Raw genomic sequence first — 23,568 nt, forward strand, 5'->3', positions numbered from 1 at the left:
TCCTACAGGGCGACGCTGGCGATTCTCAAGCTCCTTCGCGCTTCGCTTTTGGCCATCAATGGAGCTTTGTAGCATAAACTTCCGAACTATCCTCCATTCCAGCCCATCTCCACGTCGTCTCTCTTCCTTTTCTTCTCCTTCTTTTTCTCTTCAAAATTCTTCATTCAAGTCTAAGCCCAGAGCCTTCAATACTTTGAGGCATTCATCTCTAACCCCCCAAATTCAACTCTTCCAGCTCGGCTTAGATCGTCAGAACTCATGTTTCCATCCAGTTTCAGCTTCTTCTTCTTCCTCCTCCTCCTCTTCCGTCACTGCTGACAGTGAAATAGACCGGCTTCCCGCAGATTTGAATGTCACCGAAACTCAAGAACCCAATTCCAGAGTATGTTCCTCCATTTCATTTCTTAGAATGATTCTGTTCTGTATAAATATTTTTTGACAAATTTTCGATTAGTTTGATGTTTCTTTTTCTATTTTATTTAGAGGAATAAAACACACTCATATATTTAATGACTTGCTTATCATTTAGTCCATGGTTCGTTCACTGAATTTTTGCTTATGCGATACTATAGTGGGCAGTTTTAGTGGACTGAATCTCAGAGTTAACGAGTGGAAGAGAATGAGAGATTCAGTTGCATAATTGAGGTGGCAGAATGGGCGGAGAATGTGATAACTAACTATATCTCACGGGAGCGACTGTGCGTGAGCGGGAAGACAGCCCCGCCGGGGGGCGGGGGGATGGGCGGAGATAGAGGGAAGGGTTTATCGAGGGATTTGGTATCTGGGAGGAGAGTTATCTGGCCTCTTCAATGCATGGCGTTTTGACCTTGTGGCATCTCTTTCTTTCCTTTTTCTTTTTCCTGTAATCTCTTAAAATGTGATTCATCGTTTCATTTGACTTTGTTTCTGTATGATCATTGCTTTCTTTATCCATACATAACATCAAACATTCAAAATTTCGGTGGTCCGATGACCATCACTCTCTCTTTGCAGGTTAAATTGCAGGTTGAAGTTCCACCTTTGGTCTGTGAGGATTGTTACAAAATGGTCATTGCTGAGTTTACTAAACAGGCGAAGGTACTGTTTGATTGCAATTTACTCATGCATTATTTATTTTTTTCCCCCTATCTGGCTTCTGTTTGGGCAAAACAAAATGTGTCCTAAAAGTTTTTGACTGAGTCTGCACCTTTAGGCCCTGTTTGGCAGAGCAGTAGAAATCCTCCATAAGCACGTTTCACATAAGCCAAGACAAAACTTTTCTAACATATTTGTCTCGTATTCCGTAAATCACTATTGAAAAGCAGTTTATAAGCTATTTATAAGCTATTCTAAACGGGCCCGTAATCATGTTGTCAGTTGAGGGGATTGAATCATGCAGCTTTTGATCCCAATTTGACAATGGTAACTAAATACTGACACACCAGTGGTTAGAGCCATATTTCATTCTTAAGCATAACATGAAAATAGTAGTGTAACTCTTCTTTGATAAAAGCATAAGATTTTCCCCACCCATATTCTGCACAGTTCATTAGTTAACTGCTGATAGATGAGAGTTTTGTACTCTTTATTTTAGATGCTCCAGTCCACTACTGCCTCGAAAACGCACACAAGGGGATATAGGGGAGTGGCAAAATGGCTGAAAATGGAGGGTTATTGATCCTGAAGAAAACACTAAAGTTAGTATACAAAAGGTAGAAAAGTGAAGGATAAAAATAATGGAGCATTAATGAAGGAAAAGAGGGAGCAGTTAAAAGGTTGAAAGTGGGTGTATGAAGAGATTAGCTGAGAGCATGAAAAGCAGAGGAGAACTTTGAGTGTGATTTTGAGTGGTGAGAGCCAACGTCTCAAAAGATTAGAAAACCCTGTTCTTTGTTGTGCTTTGAAGGGTATTGTGTGCATTTTGTGTGCCTTTGTCTTGCACAGTAACCCTTTTGCTCTCCATCTTTGTTAATGTTCTGTATTGTTCATATCTTCACTCTCAGTGCTATTTGTATTATCTATGTTTATTGTAGTTATGTACCTGCATCGGGAGTATCTCTGTAATTTTTGTATCAGTGTGAGATTATATGAGTCAGGGAGTTGTACTTGTAATTGGAAGTAATATATATCAATTCTTCTTTTCATGTTCTTGGGCGAATGCTATTCTTTATATGATCATTTTGTGTACTGTTCTAGAAGCAATTGATAGGGTCCTAACAGAACCTTTCTGCAATGCTGTTCGGATAAAGTTTGGTTTTAACATTTATGTTCTCGAAAAGTTTGACTTTCAATATTACAGTCTTAAAGTATGTTTCCTAAAAGATAACTTTCTTTTCTATTGCAAATTGTAAAAGTTTGATAATTTTGTTTTTTGAATCCAAGCCTTTTATTTCTGAAAGAAGAATGTGTTGCTTTTATGAAGTAACATTATTTCATGCTCATAGGTCCCTGGCTTTCGCCCTGGCAAGGTTCCTGAGAGCATTCTCGTTAATTATGTTGGAAAGAAAAATGTTCAGAAGGCTACAGTTGAATCCATTTTGAGGAGGACACTTTCACATGCCATGTTGAAGGTATGATGCAACATGGTTTCTGTTCTCTACCATTGGATATCCTTAATTGGTCTGTTAGTGCATCCTTTTAGACATTTTTTATGCTTTACTTTTATTTGCACTTACTGTGGTGGATGTTTCTTGATTCTTGCTGCAAATACTCTATATAGCAACGTGTTCCCCATGTCTGACTGAGAATCTTCTGTATATATACTACTTTGATTTCATTCAGTCCTTGGAAATAACCAAACTTATCAATGACCTTTTTCAAATTGCCAAAGTCTTTAATTGTGCATTGTCTGTTTAAAGGATGTGAAATCCCCTTGGCACTGAAATGACTTTATGTAAGGAGTTACTAATACTCAAGGATGTTTTGCAAATAGCTAATGTAAGATTTGATAATTAGCCAAATAGTTCAATTATATGTTAAGTATAAAACATTGTGTTTTATTTTATAGGTCACTGGAAAGGCTTTGCAGGACTCAATACGTATAGTAACTAAATTTTCTGAGTTGGAGGAGACATATTCTTCTCTCGGGTCTCTAAGGTAGTCAATCTAGGTTGTGTTTTTGGAAGTGCGTGATCTATGATGCTTATTTTATCTCTACTTATATACCATTGGTGCACAAAAAAATGTCCTTCTTACAAGAATATTCAATATTTCATCTAATGGCTGCTTTAATGTCTTCACTGTTTTGACTTTTCCAGATATGATGTTGTAGTTGATGTTGTGCCTGAAATAAAATGGATTACTGAAGACGCATATAAAAATATGAAGATAGTTGTTGAAGTAGATAGTGATATAGATGCTCACAAAGCATCTGAACGAGAATTAAGAAGGCGTCACAAGTCCATTGGTCCACTGAAAATTATTACTGAGAGAGGGCTACAGGTACTTTGAAGTTATGCCTGTTGCAAGCAGTTGATTTTTGTTTGAAGAAATTATGGACTTTGAAGTGCTATTTAATTAAATCTAAACTTGGTATTTTGTTCTCAAAACTTTCAAGCGCTATGCAGCTAGATTTAAGACTCTATTCAACTAATCATGTATGTATAACTTTTACTCAGCTGCTGATTTAATGAAAGAGCTTTTGTGATATATGGAAATTACTTTAGTGGTCTTATCGTCAAGTTACTCTATGCATTTAAATATAATTGCGATTAAACTAAATTTTTGTATTAGTAGCTAAGACATGATCCTTATTCCTGCTTACAGATTGGTGACGTTACTGTCCTTGATATCTCTGCAACGACAATTGATCAGGATGAAACAAAAATAAAAAATATTCCATCTGCGGAAAGTAAAGGTCAGCTAATGTGCATAAAAGATGATATACTGATGGCACTTCTTTATTTGTACCATATCATGAACTTTTTCAAATTGAACCATGTATTCTATATGTAGGGTTTCATTTTGATACGGATGATGGTGACAAAGTACTTCCAGGTTTCGTTGATTCTATTATTGGGATTCGTCCAGGTGAAACAAAGTCATTTCCTCTGGTATTTCCTGAATCATGGAAGCAAGAAAATCTCCGTGGCCTTCATGCTCAATTTACTGTGAGTTTGCCATGTTATAGCTGGCTCATATGTCAAATTTCAATATTACTACTCTATGGACATTAGCTGGAATGTTAGCATGTTTCTTAGGCATGCACGATTACGGATAACTGTAACCTCTGCTAAGCTGTAAAATCTTTAGATAAGTTGTTAACCAAAAGGTCTCATTCAATGATTTTATTGAGTGTTCTCTTTGGTCTTCCTCTGCTTTTTTCAGAGGAGTCCATATCTTTTGGTCTACGCTTCTCGCTAGCACCTCCAACGTTCTCTTTGTACATGTCCAAATCACCTCCAATGTTTTTCTACTAGTTTTTCTTCAACAGATGCCACACCTCAAACAATTTTCTACAATTTTTTCTTCAACTGGTGCCATGCTTACTCTTCCGCTCATATATTTGTTTTGAATCTTTTTTTTTTTTTTGTATGACTATACATCCATCCCAACATCCTTATCTCTGCTACCCCAACTTTATGCTTTTGTCCCTTTAGAGCCCAACATTCCCTACCATATGACATTGCTAGTCTTATAGTAGTTTGATAAAACTTCCCTTTAAGCTTATTAGGTACTTATCACAAATAACTCTAGCAAGCCTTCTCTGCTTGAACCATCCAAATTGCATTCTATGTGAAATGTCCCCATCAATTTCACCATCCTTGTGTATAATTGATCCCAAATATCTGAACTGTGACACTTGTGGAATGATTAGATCTCCCATCTTAACCTCCAAATCACTATTAACTTGTCTCCTACCAAAATCACAACGCATATATCCTAATTTACTCTCACTCAAGTGAAAACCTTTAGATTGTCTAGAATAAGTTCTAAGAAAACAAGAAAAGGGAATGTCTAGAGCAAGGTCAAATAAGTAAGGGCTTAAACATGATCCTAGGCCAATCTTTAATAAGAAAATCCTTTGTTTCTCCTTCGGGCGTTTTTACACCATAGTTCCCCCTTATACCTATCTTATGTTTCTTTGATATATGCAACACCTTTCCTTTCCAGAGCTTTTTAGAGGACTTCTCTTAGTAAATGATCATAAGCTTTTTCCAAATCAATTGAATTGAAAACCATTTGTAAATTTCTTCTTTTGCTTGATATCTTTCCATTAATCCCCTTAATATATAAAGTGCTTCTATCGTGGATCTTCCTAGCATAAATCCAAATTGGTCCTTAGAAATGCAAGTCTCCAGCTTCAACATATTTTCAATCTCTTTTTCCTGCAATTTCATTGTAAGACTTAAAAGTTTTATCTCTTTATAGCTAGCACGATTCTTAATATCTCCTTTATTCTTGTAAATATGAACTAAAATATTTTTTCTCCATTTATCAGGCATTTCCTTAGAATGTAAAATCTCATTGAAGAGCTTAGTTAGCCATAGCACATCATCCTTGCCTAAACATTTCCATACTCGATATTTCAATAGGGATGCTATTAGGTCCAATGGCTTTACTATTGTCCATTTTCTTAAGAGTTGCCTTAAGCTTTCTAATGTGGATCCTGCAGTCAGCACCAGATTTTGTTGCTCTTTGCTAGTTAACGAGTCCTCTAAGTCCCAAGTCAAAGCTCCACTTCCATCATTAAACAACTTGTAAAAGTAGGCCTCCCATCTATTCTTAATATTTGAATTAGTAATCTAAACTTTGCCTTCTTCATCCTTTGTACATCTTGGTCCAAAACTCTTAATTTTTTCTCCCTATGCTTTACAATCTTGTAAATATTTCTTTCTCCAACCTTTGTTCCTAACTTCATGTAAAACTCATATGCTTTAAAACATGCTTCATTCACTGCTTTCTTAGTCTTTCCTTTATGGCCGAGCCATACTTTCCCTAGTTTGGGAGAATCCAAAGGTTACGGAAAAAGAGAAAGGAGACTTGGTGGGGCAATGAGAATGTACAAGAGAAAGTCAAACATAAAAGAAATTGTTTTAAAGCCATAAATTTGCGCAATAATGCTGAAAACTTAAACAAAATATGCAACTGAATGTTATGGCATTTAACTGAGAAGGAGAAAGAGTGAGGATGAGGGAGATAAGGAAATAGAAAGATAGAGAGAACAGAGAGAATCTGAATAATGGAATCTAATTAGAATCAAAATAAAACATCAGGTAATCTACACCCTCTTTTTTATAGGCATTCTCTCCCTAATAAATTTCCTAATCATACTAATATTGGGATTACATTTAAAATCCCAGATAACATGTAAACCCTATTTTAAATCTATTTAAAATACTAACTAATGAACTATTTAAATATTTTCTTATTTATAATTGCATAACATTGAACTTGTTTTCTTTGGTTTTCATAGGTTACATGCAAAGAACTTTTTTACAGGGATTTGCCTGAGTTAAATGATTCTATTGCGGATAAGCTTCTTCCTGGACACACCACGGTGGAGCAGGTATCATTTTCTCCCCTGAAGTACTGCTAGCATTTTAAACTGAAGTATAATATTCAGGTGACCAGTTTAAGTTCCCGTGTGAATTTGCAGGTCAAAGAAATATTGTTACAGAGATTTCTAGAGGTGGAGCAGACAGCTCGAGAACAAGCAACTGATAATGCTATCTTAGATCAGCTTTCTAAGGTATTATCATATTACATTGATAACAGATAACTGGAGGTATTAGATTGAATCTATTCCCTTTTCGAAGTTAAAACTTTCTTGCTACAGTGCCTTTGGTTGTGTTTCTTCTATGGTGTTCTCAATGGTGAGTATTTGACACAACCACTTTGAAGAAAATTTTCAGATTTTCTGGTTGGCATTTGGCCCTTTTTTTGTTGCATTAGATGTTTTCTTTAATTCAGTGATAGGGGATAGAAAGAGATGGCTTTGATCTGCCTCTTCCTGACTTTGCGGTTGATTCATGAATCTTGATGCATGACAAGAGTCATGCATATCAAGTATGATGGTCAATACATCCTTTTTGATCTGGAAGACATGGGGGTGGCCATGAAATGACTATTTGTTACCTAAACTGGTGTAAATCTAGAAACTACCAAAATTTACCTCAGAAAACTTGGATCAAACCGATTTAAAAATTGAGAAAAAGATGACTCTAGTGTAAGAATGACACTGAAAACTCCAAAATTCAATTTTTGAAAAACTGAAATGAGGGAATGTCAATCAGCTTTAAATGAACATAAACTCACCAATCCACTATCCTTTGCTCCAGACAAAGTCATCAGAAGCCATTTTTGGGAGGAATTTTTCAAGGTTGCAGCAATTTCGCTTAGTTACAATTCCTGGTATCCCTCAGAAGCTGATGAAAAACACAGGTGGTTAATAGAAGTTCAGAGACCAGTTTACAGTGCTTACTAGGAAATTGACCAACCAGTGGACCAGGTTACCTCAGGAATGTACTGTTTTAATACTGCATAAAATAGGTCAGTTGGGATGACACCATGGAAGGCCTTGCATGATTTTGACCTGCCTACTGTATTCAAGCTGATGTGTATTGAGCTGTGGAAGACATGAATCAGTTGTTGAGGGCAGTTTCCCTGAATGTCAGAGGCAATAAGTGAGTATTGCATAGGAGAGTCTGACCTTTCTAAAGTCAAAGAAGTTGTTTCCCATCCTAGGACACGGTTATTTTTTCTCGTTTTTTTCTGCTGTAAGTTAGTGTTTTTGTTAATTTTTGCTCTCCACTTTCCCTAATTTGAAGAGGCTTGTACTGACTTTCCCTAATGAATAAGAAATAATACCAAGTTACTCAATATTCCAACAGAACTGAAAATGAACTTAAATCAGGGCATGAGAGTATTTGAATGCATCTGTAGATAAAAAATGGAGGGATGTATCATTTGATGTGGGAGATTAATTTTTCTAATCTTTTTTTTTTTTTGGTTTGAGCTGAAGATTTTTCTAATGTTAAGCTACCATGTTTAGCCTATGAAAGTTGAGCCCAAGGTTCTCGAGTCCTTTAAATTCATTGAAAAGCACGAGGTGGTTGAGCTACCACATATGGCAAGTATCTATTTGGTTTTCTTTGTTTCTCAATTGAAGTCGCTGCGTTCCTCAATTCCATCACTACAAATTCTTCCTTTCTTCAATTAGGACATGGAGCTAGCTTTATGTCTAGAGGTTGTGTTCAAGGAGGAAACCAACTGATTAGAAGGGGAAATTCTTGTTAAATTGAAGGTTTGCTTATTGTCAGCGTACGTTGGAATACTTTGATGTAAGACAGAAACAATTCCCAGATTTTCCTTTGGAGACAGGGCGACTCATGCTGGGGTAGGTAATGATGGATTCATGGATTAGGAATGGCTTTTGGTCCGTTATCATGTCAAAAGCCAATAGAATAAAGGAAGGATAAGTGTTGAGGGGACCACTAGGGCAGAGAATAATGAGGAGTTTGAACCACCTACATAACTACTACCCTGGCAACGCATGAGGGGTGAAACTTATATTTGAGTGGTATGTTAAGGCTGGAAAGAGCATTTGTGGTGGGTGGGTAGAATTTGGGTTGAGCTAGAAGAGCCTGTAGTCTCTTAAACTGGAAAGTTGTGCTCCTGATCTATTTGCATTCCTCTTGTACATTGATGCTGTATCCATCCTCCATGAACTGCGGAACATTGGTGCAGACCTTTCATATAGCCAATTATTTTCTGGGGATTGCATCAGAATGATGATTTGCACTCACCACCCAGAAGAATCTACAAAAGAGGTATAAAACTACTAGGGCTTAGTTCAAAATCATTGTAGTCCACTTGAAAAATACAATCAAGATTGAGGAAGGAAGCGCAGAAGCACTGCAAGTTTTTTTGAAATGCCAAAATTTAAGTTTGATCGACAAAACATGAGAGAAGTTTGTAAAAGATTACCTTGAAACTTCCATTTAAGTATAGGAAATGACACAAGAAATAGCATAGTTTTCAGCTGAGCTAGTTTGTAGAGCTATTCTAGTAAGAATTGAATGCAAATGTTGATTTTAGAATACTACGGCTGTCCATAATCAAAATATTATGATTTATGGATATTATAGACAATTCAAAATAAGCTGAAGTTTGGGTCAAATTATAATAGACATTTGAACCTTTTGTATGATTGTTTGTCACTAATTCTGGAGTAGCGTTGGTCATCCCAATATTCAGTTCAAAACAAACCTAACTCTCATTTTAAAACAATGAAATAAACATGTTCTAAACTTATGCAAATTCTTTTGTCAATTACCCTTTTGTCGTATGCTCTGCATCATTTAGAAATGTATCAATGGTCATAGCACATACCTTTCTTCTAAGCATTTCTGCTATTTGACCCTTTCCTATTGATTGGGTGGTATTATCTGATACGAAGCACAATTATTCTTGGAATATTATTGAAAGAGATTCATATTATATGTCATCTTTCAGATGGTAGAAGTTGATATCCCTCAATCCTTGTTTGAGGAACAAGGTAGACAACTTTATGGTGCTAACCTATTAGAAATTCAGGTAGTGATTGTCAATAACAATTTAAAATTTGATTTCTATAACAATTAAATTTTTTATGCCTTCAGTACGAGAAATCTCTGCATATTCCCCCTCTCCATGTATTGATTTTGAAGTAAAATAATTGTGACGCAGGCAAAAGTAAAACTAACTGAGCAGCAGTTGGCTTCTCTGTCAAGTCCAAAGGCCGTGAATGAATATCTTGAACACCAAAGAGATAATATAACGAGGTTAATAAAGCAGAACCTTGCAGTTGGAGATATATATCGGCGTGAAAATTTGCAGGTATGGATTCACTGACTAAGTATGTACCTGTGATAACTAATCAATTATGAACACCTGTACATGTTAATGCTAAAGAGGCATGTAGCTCGGTTTATTGATTAGGATAACATTGCCTTAAACATTTTTAATATATTCCATCATATAGGTTATATTTACTAGAATAATGATCAAGTTAATTGAACCTATTAGAAGACTTCATTGTTGCTACCCTTGGCTCCTGGTGAGTCTTGGTTTACCGACTCAGATGTTTCTTAACTGGTAAGTCTCAATTAACTTATACCTCACTTAGTTAACAGAATCCTAACTTTCATGTTCCAGTTAGTTGACTCCAGATCTAATTAATTCAGTCCCATTCTCACTTTATTGAAACTTAAGATCCAATTGGCTGAACCTTTATCCAGTTAACTAAATCTTGCATCATTCAGATAATACTTATCATTTACTTGTACATTCAGGCAGTCCTATTTAGTGTCTTCTGTTCTTTATCACTTTCATTCTTATCATGACTTGTCCAATCACTAAGGATCACACATGCTATGTTAACAAACATCACTCGTCATACATAACTTCATGTCTCAAAATATGTAGTTGCACTGAAACTATTCTAGGCTTTGTTTTCCTTCGTCCAATTGTGCACTTTCCCTTGGGACAATGGGCAGCCGGAAAAATAAAAAGGGAGACAAATCTCAATACCTAGTATGTATTCTTAATACGTTTTCTACGCATGAAGCATGAGTAATTAGTTGTATATTTTCATTGAAAAGTAATACATAAGGTTTCTTATATTTGCTATGCATTAGGATTATTCTTGTGTATTATCTTTCCCAATGCAAAAACCAATTGCAGAGGGGATTTCATGTCTCTTTCTAAAAAACATTTACCTCGTTATAATCTCTAGTTTACAATAAGGATTAAAATCCCTCTATAAATTAAGCACCCACCGAATGTATGCTCACATGGCACTTTTGTCTAGAAATTAGCTGTTGCATGAGGGAGGCTATTTAAGGTCTTGGTGCAACCCAGGTTCCCACTCTTCCCAAACGCCTGACTGTCATAAGGAAAAGGATTTTTATTCCATGTGATTCCCTTTTCTTGATAAAGCATCAGCTGCTGTATTCTCCATTCCTTATTTGTGTTTGATTTCAAAATGATGCCCTTTTAGCTTTGAGACCAACTTTATTGGTAAATCTTGACTTTAATGACAATACTGCACCTCAAGGAAAATCTTAGCTCAGAATTGAAGACGTTCTAATTTATGTATGAACAACATGCAACTCACCAATCAATATATTACTTCAAAATTTGTGGTTAATTTAAAGATTTCCAAATTCACTATAGCATGCCTTTTGGTTCCAAGTGCTTGATTCTCTCCCTGTTGAATGATTCAACTTCTCGATTAGTATTTCAACTTTCTAAATTCCAATGATGAACATGTAATTTACCAACTTCCTCCTTTCCAATATTATACTTATTAGCCAAAGACGATAACACGAGTCAAAGTGAGGTTTTGCCTATTTGTCCTCCTCCTTCTCATGCAGAGTTAATCCTTAATTCCCAAACAGCCCTTGTTTCAGTGAAAAACACCGAAAATCCATAAATTTTGCAAATTAAACTAGATCTAATTCAAGAACCCTGGTGGAGAAAATGACCTCAAGTCCTGATTTTATTCATTCCTTCTCCAATTCTCAATCAAGAGTCTGGTTCAAAATCAGACCTGAATTAGAAGGAAAAATTTGTTTCATAAGAAGGCCCTAATTGGAATACTAGAATATCTACTTAGTTTCTTTTAGGAATTAACCTAATTCTATAGCTTCCCAGATTATGAAAATTTATGTTGTCATAGTTCTCCTGAGGTGATTAAAGAAAGAATTTCTTCTCACTTTGCTAAATAGCAAAAAGCTGACATATGTCAGAGCAATTAAATTCCCTGTGTGTTGGAAATAATATTTACTTTACATAGTACTCTTCTAATCAACTACGTAGTGCGGCTGGATGACGTTTTGGCTTATTAACTTTTGCATATTTATCATTTTCAGTTTGCTACCGAGGATCTTGTCAAAGAGGTTGAAAATTCCATAGCTGAATTTAAACGTCAAAAGCAAGAATATGATGAAGAACGGGTGAAGGACCAGGTTTGTGCATTGGTTTTGAAAAGATTGTTAACAATCAACATTTTCTCACGCATGCGCGCGTATATTGTGAGAACTAGAACAGTCACTGACATTATTGGATCAGACAATTCGCTGATGATAAAATTAAAAGAAGTTCTTGTTACGCATCTATAGTATTCAAATTCAAGTTGTTCTGAGTTATAATTATGAACACTAACTTTTTTGCCTGAATTTTGAACATTAATTTTGATGTTATAGTGTTTAGTGAGTCGTATAAACAGTGATGTTCCAAGTATTTGCGTACATACACAAACATCTCCAACCATCTTCAAAATGGATTGTTTAGGGATAAGCACTTTCTACATCATTGTATACAAACAGATCCTTCTATTTCTATTTAAAAGACTTAATTTGACTTTCAGAGGTTTTACCCGTTTTTGTCTTTTGGTTTGGCAGGTGCAAGAGATACTAGAAGGAGCTAAAGTGCTTGAATGGTTGAAAGAACATGCAGAGATTCAGTACATAACGCGATGAGGCGTGATGCATTATATGAGAAAAGAATATTAAGTTAAATTTGGTTGCTGTCATTTAGTTGTATAAATTAAAATGTTCTTGATTGTGTTTTTGGACAGGAAATGTAGAATATTGTTACATATTACATTTTTGTATTATATTTCGGCGTCTATAATAATCTATTAATAGGCTAAGCTTCTCTTGGCAGGGAAAGCCAAGTCTAAAACCAGAAGTTTGGCATTTAAGTACTGAAAATTAAAGCGATCGATTGTAGATTTTCTTTGGCAGTCCATGGATCAGTATTTCAAATGACGTGAATGAGGATCGAAACCAAGTGGAAATTTTCTTTTCTTTTAAAAAAAATCAAAAGTATTATAAATACATAAAATCAAGAATACGGGGACATCATTCCACAATTGTTTCAGGAACCAAGGAAGAGATCTTCTAGGGAGCAGTAGGAAGAGCGAAAATGTTCAAAACTGCACGGGAGAAAAACATGTTTCGGGGATTTCTTCAAATAATCCACCAAAAGGATCTCTGATGTTTGTCCAGGTTGCATTTCAAATTGTAAAGATGCTTCCAAAAGGAGGAATTAAAGAGAGGCGAGTCGATGTTGAGGAGGAGGAAATACGCTTTAGTCGACTATTCACGTAAGACTGATTACCATCTCGAGTTCCATGTGAGGAAAGGCGATTTAGAGGTGACATTAACAGATTTGGAGTTCCTGATACCTTTTGGTTAGGCAGTGTAAGATCCACCAAGAAGCGAGAAATTGGCTGCCCTTTTCACTAGACACGATAATACAAAGAAATTAGTGTTTCTCTTTTGGTAAAAAAGAAAAAAAAAGAAATTAGTGTTTCACTGTAAAAGTGTCAATCCTCCAATTAAGATTATTGGTGAAAGCTTCCTAGTATCTAAAAGTTCCTTTCTAGGGCCAAGGCATATTAAAATGCAATTTGTTATCACTCCTAATCTCTCTTAAAAATACTTTTTTTGGCCTCAATCTCTTAAAAATACTTAGATGACAGGACCTCAACAAAAAGTAACTTATCATCACCATAAATAAGCCATCAAACTTGTTTAGCGAGTAAAGCAAAATCAAGACTCTCCATATGAGTGACAGCTTGAGATTTTCCTTACAATTAATTACATAAGTTATAACTAATTTTGTCATCCAAGAAGGTCACACTTATTTTCCAGGCGACAAATGTCCTTTGTTGTTACTTTTAGCATTTTTCTCTTTATAGGTGGTTTTTAATGATTCTATCACTCTCAAGTAGTCCCGGCCTCCCTATCATCACCTTGGTGAGCCTCTCTCCTCATTGAGATAAATCTTTATTTAACTTAAATTTCATTTAAATTAAATAATAAATTATATATCAAATACATAAAATTCGCCCACCTTATCGAAAGAAAGATACGATATTTATCCTATAATAAATATTTGATTCAGAAAATTATGCATATCATATATACATTAGTTTTCATCTGCTAGTATCTTTAATAAGGTTTTATCATTCTATTTAGTTTATTTAGTTTAAGTATCTGAGATCTTCCAAAGATATCATATTTTAGAAAAAAATTTCTAAAGGTTTTGAATCCTAAATTAAACATAATATTATCATTTTTTAAAATAATAATAAGACAATATTATTTCACCAAAAATAATATTATATTCTTCTAATCGAAATTAGAAGATCATCTTCATTTTTCTTATTTCAAAAATAAAAAATTTCTACATTGAACGAACATTTTATATTTATTGAATACGAACAATGTCTTTTTTTTTTTTTTTTTTTTGAGTTACAAGAGGGGGCTCAAACCTACAACACACATGCGCACATACTACTCAGCCAAGCAGCCAGTGGTAAATATGAACACTTTCTAAATTCAATGAATTTAGATATTTTACTTTGGGTTAACCCATTCTTGCATACAACCTTATAGGTTCATATAATGTTGTGTGAACCCAAAGTATCTTTTGGCCCACAAGTCACAAGTGGCTTCTAATAAGACATTATAACTATCCAAATTATATGATGATCAATAATCTGACTAATGAGAGAAATGAATTCCATCTTGACCATTTACTATTCTCTGTAATGCTCAATCACAACCTTTATAATCACCCATTAAAATTTTCTTTTGATCATGTCAAAACGTAGTGTTCATCTTGAAGCAATTAATCCATTGTAATCTCAAGTCCAAGGGCTCATTGACATAATAAGATATATGCTTATGACCTAGTCTATGTAGCTATCCCATGATGGGCCAGTTCAGCATCTTGGTCTCTAACAAGCGCCTATGATTTTAATTTGTATCTCCATACATGTGGTTATCAATCAAAATCAGATTAGTATTAATTCATTATTGTTCTCGCAATAATTGACCAAGGACATTTAGAACAATTCTTTAATTATTCATGGACCCTTATTATGAAGAAAACATGCAAAACAATATAATAAATAAACATTTAATAAAACTTCTTTTAATAAATTAAATATAATGTCTACACATCCAATTGATCAGCCTATCATCCGACAGGGAGAACCCAAGTTCTGCCTTCTTTCCTGTTTATTTTCAGATAAAACATCGAGGTGGCGTTTGGAACTTCAATTAATTGTTACCGAATTACTGCTTTGTTTGAACCGTGTTCTGTTCTGGTATTTGATTAGCCAAGTACCTTGTGCACGTATGCATTGTCAAGGCTTACGGGTGCATACTTCCAATTATTCAATATATGTCCAAAATTATGTTAATGAACAGAATTTGTAAGCAAGGGATTGATGTTTGTCTTTCTACACTCTCTGTCTCTGTCTCTGTGGGGACTACCATATTCTTGGGAATGCATCTGGTCCATGTTCTGGTTTTTGTGAACGAGGTGCTGACACAGTCGCATCCAACATATTCATCAACTCGAAATACAGAGCAGAAAAATTCACAGGTTAGTGGCTAACAAGCAATACATTAATCAATTACTCTATTATTTAGAAGCTCTTCATTTAGGTTTAGGGTTTTGTTCTAGTTGTGAAGTAAATTTAGTTACTGAGGTGGTAGGCTTACTGTACTCTTGTATGCATTTTTCTGTTAACTTGACATTCTTGTATTTCTTCAAACTGTGTTTCTTGTTTCTCCTGAAAGTTATCAGAAAAAGAACAAGGCCTTTTAAAGTTTTTAACTTTAGAGCATTTCTGAACATGTTCCGGCCACTAGTACGTCAACAAAACCTCGAGGTGATCTTGCTTTTAATCTTTGTTGAATCCTCAATAAAATCAATCTTCATTTGGTGGGTTTTGACCGTTTTGAAATTACTGTAGGTTAACAAAACTACTGAACATGCCATTCACTTGGTGCTGCGCTTAAATATTAATTCTTTTTACCATACATAAACTAGATGAGAAGCCTAATGATTATATATATGCCTTGTAAGAGAACACCCTACAACATGGATCTCATTTGTAAGGGGCAATGTAATTCATGAGTGGATTATAGAGGATGAGAAAAAAAGCAATTATCCATATTTATATTCCTATATACATATATAGACACAGATACAAGAAAGTAGAAGACCAGGCTGAGGTCTTCGTGTGCCACATGTCCGAAAAAGCTCATTTCTATGATTAGAGAGCCACATCAGAGAAGATTTTCCAAAATAGTTGTGTTCGCATAGTTGAAAATAAAACTGCCCACAATAAACCACAAGTTTCTGTTCCAAGCACAAGCTGAAGTCTTTTACCTTATTCTCTACCTGTTTGGCTCAAAATTATGAGTCACCCATAACCACATGTTCTCGGAGAATACATAAGTTTGCTTATAGTAAGAAAGTAAAGGCCATGGTGATCGATGTAAAAGGACGCACTAAAGGTATAGATGTCATACAGGGACCCCTAGTTTTAAGTTTCAATCAAGATAGGCATGGTGGGTCTCATATTCTCTAATAAGCCATTGCCTTGGAGCAAAACAATTACTTCAGATATTGATGGCCTTAATTCAGCAGATGCTTGAGTGCAAAGTAGACCAATCTCTATAATTTTCTTCACTTCTTCTACATTATAATCATTTGGATCCATGGTATTGTCCACCAACTCCATGTGTAAGCCTCTCTCATATAGCTTCCAAGCCTGTCAAGTGAGTTAAAGGGAAATGGAATAAGAAGGGCAAACAAGAAAAAGTGGTTAAAATAGTCCTACATTAAAATTTTCTCTCAAATGAAACTACTATTTTTAATCAATCATTCGAATTTCCTTACTTTCTTAAGCAGAAATTCGCCTTCAACATCATCATGAATATTCAATTCATTGCCTTGTTCACCGCTGATAATTTCTAGGAGTACAATGCCAAAGCTATAAATGTCAGCTTTTTCTAATAATTGACCATGAATTGCATATTCTGATGCAGTGTATCCTCTGTAAAGTATAAACGTTTGTTTTAGTTGATGGCTCAAATTAGTGCATGAAGAATATTTTGAATATGAAATAGACTATACAATGTAAAGTGTAGCATCATGTGTCATCAATATAAGTTCTTTACTTACAATGTTCCAGCAAATTTTGTACTAAGATGAGATTTTTCTTCAGGTGAAAGCTTTGCTAAGCCAAAATCAGCAATTCTTGGTTGGAGATCATTATCTAAGAGAATGTTGTTAGCCTTTATATCTCTATGTATGATACGAACATGAAATTCTTCATGTAGATAAGTTATACCCCTTGTTGTTCCTAAAATTATATCATACCGTTGCTTCCAATTAAGAGAACCTCTGTTTTTACCTATTTCACAAATTTACACAAAATATTAAGGAAGAAGAATCAAATTTATTAATGAAAAAAAAGTTTCAGTAAGGCATTGACAAGTTTGTTCATGAAGCTCTTGTATGAAACTATGACATGTCAATGAATTGTTGTTGAAGGAGTCAGTGATATATTTGTTAGTTGAAAATGTCCACATGTCATAACGTTATAAAGAAATTCAATAGTTAAAGGCTAGAGAACTACATATAAGCTTTGTTGGGGGATAAAATATATATACCAAATAAGAATTTGTCTAGACTGGTGTTTTTCATATATTCATAAATAAGAATTCTCTCGTTTCTTTTACTGCAACATCCAAGAAGCCGAATAAGATTCCGATGATGGACATTACTTATAAGTTTCACTTCACTTTCAAATTCTTCTTCCACCTTCTTAGACTGGTGTAAGGTTAACTTCTTTACAGCAACTGCTTTCCCATTCTTCAGGGTACCCTATTTATAAAGATTATGAATGTCAATCCTGAAAGTATTACTAGAAGTTTTGCATATTTGCAACAGAATATGAAACTAATCCCTTAGATACATATTGAGATCAAAATATTGAAAATCAAAATATATAGTTACCTTATATACAGCACCAAATCCTCCTTCTCCAACTTTATTTTCTGCACTGAAACTTTTAGTTGCAAACTTCAACTCTCTATAGCTAAAATTAATTGGGCCTTTCAACTTACTTACTCCGGATATGTCGCCTGTCAGGTAAAACATTAGTCAAATTAAGTCCTTTCATAAATTAAGAAAAAACAGTTAGGCGTTTCTATATCCATAAACATGAATTAACGTCCATGACGTTTTCTATAAAGGGAAAATGTGATCAAAGCATCACAATAAATCATTACAATATGATACACAAGATATCTTCCAAGGTGTTTACCTCTAGGAACTGATCTTTCAGGCCTTTTCGGTCGTTTAATCCAAGCTAATAGTGTAAGGAGGATCAAAACAAAAGCTACAACTCCAACAACTACACCTATAATGGTCCCCTTCTTATTTGAACCTGCAAGACATAAAAAATAGCGAACCCATCACTTTTGAAATGAGTCGATCTTTATGCACGTCTATATATATCCATGTCTAATTAATGGGGCACTGAAATGAGACATATAATATAACTTGAGAGATTCAGAATTGCGGATACATGAGAAAATGAACCAAATAGTTATTCTGAGGCCTTTGCAATGTCAGCTATCCCCTCTACTGCCCCTTGGTCTTTTCTTGCTTCTCAAATGTTTTTCTGTTATTTCTTTTGACTATTACATTCTACCAAAAAAAAAAAATGAATGATATTTTGATATCTCATAGGCAAAAAATGGCGCACTAGTTTTGAATTTTTTTAATGAATATTAAAAAAAAACTAGTTAGATATATTTTTAAAAAAAATATTTAAAAAAATCAAAGCTGCACTATTTTTTTATCCAAACAAGATATCAAAATGTCTCTCATTTTACGTAGCATATAATGATAAAAAACAAGAAAGAAAACATTTGAGTGGACGAAAACTAAGTGGCAGCAAAGCTGACACCCCAAATCCCACTTTTAGTACCTGTGAAATCACCAAAGTAATTAACTAAATTTATCCAAATAAGGATTCGATAAACAATGGAGTACCTTGTTTGCCCTCGGAAGTAATATGAATTGTCTGGTAATTATCTGGAAAGAAGGAAGTAGTGGAGTATCTCATAAAGCACCCGTAAGCATAAGCCCTACCCTCCGAATTGGGAAGACAAGTCGGCATATTGTTATAGCCAGTGTTCAAGCAATTGACGCATCCAGTCTGAGTGATAGTTTCAGTACATTGAACAAAGGCATAAATAGTTGTACTATTATCAGGCAATTCTATCCTTGTGGCTGCAAAGAACCCTTGGTTCTTGGGTGCTGTTGTTTGGAGACTCTTTAGCATTTGCTGCGCAAGTGAGGTAAACGAAGTGGATCCTGTCATAGTCTGGCTACTACACGATACGGCATTGAAATCCTCCGTTGTTTGTTCAAGGAAAGCACCGGTGGTCTCGTACCTCAATACACAAAATTATAAAGGGAAAATCACGTACAGGTCCCATAGAAAGCAATTTATTACTCTAAGGTCTCACAAAATGTCAAAATCACTGACAGGTCTCAAGGGACCTCAGAGTAATATTTTTGTTTTGTAAAATGACATTACTGCCCCTCATATTCCAGATTCACATTTGTTCTGTCATTGCGATTTACAACCTCAGCAGCGACTATTAACAACTCAATGCGAGGGCGTTAACAACCTTAGCAGTATCCGTTAACAACTTACTTTATAAAATCATATAACCTCCACATAAGAGTAAATTATAATCAAATAGTATAATACAACAACTTTAACACTAAAATGGGAAGCTTTTTGATATCATTAAGAATTTTAACTAGATCCAATAGGATTATAATAATATTTGAATGCGAAAATCCATTTACAACCTTAACCGTGACTATTAACAACCGAATAAGAAGGCATTAACAACCTAAGCAGTATCTGTTAACAACTTACTTTATAGAATTATATAACCTCCGCATAAGAGTAAATTATAACCAAATAGTATAATACAACAACTTTAACACTAAAATGGGAAGCTTTTTGATATCATTAAGAATTTTAACTAGATCCAATAGGATTATAGTAACATTTTAATGCGAAGATCCATTTACAACCTCAATGGTGAGTATTAATAACCCAAAGAGAGCTGTTGACAATCTAGACAGTATCTGTTAACAACTGACTTTATAGGATAATATAACCTCTAACAACTATATAAGATTAACTTTAAAACTATTTAGTTATAATTTAGTTAGTTATAGTTAGAAATTATATTATCCAATAAAGTTAATTGTTAACAGACACTGCTAAGGTTGTTAACAATTCTCCTTAGGTTATTAATACTTACTGTTGAGGTTGTAAATGGATTTTCGCATTAAAATGTTATTATAATCCTATTGGGTTTAGTTAAAATTCTTAATAATATCAAAAAGCTTCCCATTTTAGTGTTAAAATTGTTGTATTATACTATTTGGTTATAATTTACTCTTATGCGGAGGTTATATAATTCTATAAAGTAAGTTGTTAACGGATACTGCTTAGGTTGTTAATGCCTTCTCATTCGGTTATTAATAGTCGCTATTGAGGTTGTAAATGGATCTTCACATTAAAATATTACTATAATTCTATTGGATTTAGTTAAAATTCTTAATGATATCAAAAAACTTTTCATTTTAGTGTTAAAGTTGTTGTATTATACTATTTGGTTATAATTTACTCTTATGCAGAGGTTATATAATTCTATAAAGTAAGTTGTTAATGGCTACTATTTAGGCTGTTAATGCCCTCTCATTCGATTGTTAATAGTCGTTGTTAAGGTTGTAAATGGATCTTCGCATTAAAATATTACTATAATCCTATTGGATCTAATTAAAATTCTTAATGATATCAAAAAGCTTTCCATTTTAGTGTTAAAGTTGTTGTATTATACTATTTGGTTATAATTAACTCTTATGTGGAGATTATATAATTCTATAAAGTAAGTTGTTAACGGATACTGCTAGGGTTGTTAACGCCCTCTCATTAGGTTGTTAATAGTCGCTGCTGAGGTGGTAAATCGCAATGACAGAGCAAATGTGAATCTGGAATATGAGGGGCAATAATGTCATTTTACAAAACGAAAATATTACTCTGAGGTCCCTTGGGACCTGTCAGTGATTTTAACATTTCGTGGGACCTCAGAGTAATAAATTGCCTTCTGTGGGACCTGTACGTAACTTTCCCAATTATAAATCGCATCATTTTTCCAAATTCAATATGAGTTTAATTAGCTCTGTACAGATCAAAATTATTAATTTTCTAATGCTGATATAAAACCACGCGAGTTAATATTTTTTCGTACAACGAAGTTTTTAATTAGAGTAAAATATTTTTATATACATAGATTTCTAAAGTTTTGATTAAATAGAAATGCAATTTTAATACTCCTCTGGTCCTTAATATAAGACCCATTTAACTAATTTGATTAAATTAAGGAAGTTAGGTAAGTTAGTTAACTATAAGAAAAGTGACACATTTTTCCTAAAACACCACAATCATCTTTTTTAATACCCAATCTTTCTCTTCTATTTGATTATGGTTGAAGGAATATCCATAAGGGTAATTTAGATAAAATAAATAAATATGAGAAATATGTCTTATATTTAGGACTAAAACCAACTCAAGAATTGGGTCCTATATTAAGGACCGGAGGAGTATAATGTAAATTGACAAATATATAATTATCAATTTTATTTTTATATTAATAAATATATATTAATTATGGAATCATACATTCTATAAAGCGCTAAATTGTAAATTTATCTATGAAGTATTTTCCCAAGAACACCTAACAAAATAAGTTTTTTCTGGGCATAAAAGCAGACAAATGTTCCAAAATAGTACATGTGCATTTTTGCATCTAAGAAAAGTTAGCGATGCTAGATGAATATGAAAGCATACTTCATAGGTAGATTTGTACTTTAATTCATTTATAAAATTAACCAATGTTGATTTTCTCCAACGTCTCTATTTTTTTTTTTTGGGGGAACCCCCTTGGCTTTGTTACGTCTATTTTTGTTACTGGCCTGATGTCCTGATATCCTAATCGAGGATTACACCCCCAAACCCACACCCACAAAAAAAAAAAAAAGAAAGTATTGCTACAGTTTATTCAATCAATGTAAACATTGTATGCTTTCCCTATGATCTACTACTGAGAAAAGTAAAGGTCATCCTCAAAAAGCAAAATGATTACAACTAAAAAGAAATGGAGAACGTTTAAATAAATAAAAAAAACCACCTACTACACAATTAATATCACTCAACTCAAAAAAGTGTGAAATTTCATTGCACCACTAAAATTTTATAGATTAAAAGACAAAAAAACTCTTGTTCTATTTTGGAATTGTAAATTTCTTTGTGTTTTTCTACAAATTGATGAATTCGAGTTGTTTATTCTTATCAAAATAATTATATTAGGGCTGAGAGTTTCCTTACGTTTTTAATAAATTGCTGAATTTATGTTATAAATCCCTAAATTTTTGTTGTAAATCTCTGAATTTGAATTTTTCATTCACATTAAAACAATTGCATTTGAGGTTTTGAATTTGTATCACTGGAATTTTGTTGTGAATTACTAAATTTGAGTTGTTCATTTACCTATAAAAATTATAAATACCAATAGCTCAAATTTGTCAATTAACAAATCAAATTTAAAAAAAAAAACAAAGCAATGATGTTTTTTTCTTTTCTTTTCACCCATGAAATTTTGGTCGAAATTTTTACAAAAAGAAACGGTTAGACTTCAAACTTACCTGGCGGCTGGAAAAGATTGCCAAAAGGGGGGGGGGGAGACGAAGAACTAGTGGACTAGTTGTACCCGAGGAAGCAGCCGTCGTAGACGACAAGGCCGCCGGGCGAAGCAGCAGGGCAATTGCGGACTTGTTTGGCGGCGGCGTCGAAGCAGCCAACACAGTCATGAACGGAGAGGTAGTTTCTGCACTGAAAAAGACTGAAAACAGGGTTTCCTCCATTACCTTGCTGCGCCGTCGCAAAGTGCTTGTTTATGCTCATAATCTGCTCTCTGATCTCTCCAAACGTTTCGTTAACGTTGTCACTGAAGATGGAGAAGTTGGGCAGCACTAGTATGCCAGCTGGAGTGCAATCTTTTCTTAAAAGATTGGTCTGCGGGTCCGAAACGACGCCGTTCAGTGCCCACCATGACGACCAGAACATGAAAGTGATGATGATCATAGCAAGGAGATTTGGTTGAAGCGTTTTTGGTTTTTGGTTTAGAGAAAATTTGGATTGAAATATATATTCATAGGGGTAGGGTTGGCTCCATTTAAAGAAAGTGAAGATGAAGAAGGAAGGAGATCATATTATCATAAAACATAAGGAAGAATGTGTGTATATATATATATATATATATAAGATCGGTGGGATAGATCTGCTTTCACATATTTGTGACCTTCACGCTTTTAAAAGGCATGGAGCCTATTCCCTTGCTTGCTTCTTGGGCAGAACTTACTGTTGCAGAAGATGGATATAGAAGACTAATTAGCGGAAGACTTGGAAGACTAATGGTTTGGAAGATTACAACTAGTTTGGACATTTCGACAAAAAAACCAATGAGAAATGATGACGCCAACATTATACTCATCAGCACTCCATAGTTAAACCCACGTCATCAAGTGGTCACGAACCTGGTCAAAAAAGTACTACGTACTCCCAAAGTATCTGTTACTTATATTTACTTTAAAATATTGATAAAAACAAAATAAAAGTGTACAGAAAAAATTAAA

The 23,568-nt window shown here is 34.3% G+C and overlaps 2 protein-coding genes across 7 annotated transcripts; one reads left to right on the forward strand and one right to left on the reverse strand.

Annotated features, from left to right (window-relative positions):
• LOC114713707 (trigger factor-like protein TIG, Chloroplastic) lies at positions 1-12,677 on the forward strand. The gene is made up of 13 exons (XM_028898386.1): positions 1-382; positions 994-1,077; positions 2,424-2,549; positions 2,987-3,075; positions 3,237-3,420; positions 3,745-3,835; positions 3,934-4,088; positions 6,395-6,487; positions 6,578-6,670; positions 9,436-9,516; positions 9,649-9,798; positions 11,835-11,930; positions 12,366-12,677. Exons 1-13 carry the CDS (start codon positions 59-61, stop codon positions 12,441-12,443), a joined length of 1,644 nt encoding a protein of 547 aa, XP_028754219.1. The 5' UTR covers positions 1-58; the 3' UTR covers positions 12,444-12,677.
• Positions 12,678-16,125: 3,448 nt separating this feature from the next.
• LOC114713701 (cold-responsive protein kinase 1) lies at positions 16,126-23,175 on the reverse strand. 6 transcript variants are annotated; one of them, XM_028898373.1, is made up of 9 exons: positions 22,644-23,175; positions 18,838-19,241; positions 18,104-18,226; positions 17,794-17,921; positions 17,448-17,661; positions 17,126-17,188; positions 16,957-17,050; positions 16,672-16,828; positions 16,126-16,543 (listed from the first exon to the last, which is right to left on the reverse strand). In XM_028898373.1, exons 1-9 carry the CDS (start codon positions 23,015-23,017, stop codon positions 16,316-16,318), a joined length of 1,785 nt encoding a protein of 594 aa, XP_028754206.1. In that variant the 5' UTR covers positions 23,018-23,175; the 3' UTR covers positions 16,126-16,315. The 6 variants fall into 6 exon arrangements, with proteins under 6 accessions (XP_028754206.1, XP_028754207.1, XP_028754205.1 ...); XM_028898374.1 differs by having other exon boundaries at positions 16,957-17,188; positions 17,562-17,661; XM_028898372.1 differs by having other exon boundaries at positions 16,957-17,188.
• Positions 23,176-23,568: the final 393 nt, after the last annotated feature.

This window comes from Neltuma alba, unplaced genomic scaffold, assembly GCF_004799145.2.
Source record: "Neltuma alba isolate B1F8T4 unplaced genomic scaffold, ASM479914v2 tig00011447_pilon, whole genome shotgun sequence".
Taxonomy (NCBI): domain Eukaryota; kingdom Viridiplantae; phylum Streptophyta; class Magnoliopsida; order Fabales; family Fabaceae; genus Neltuma; species Neltuma alba.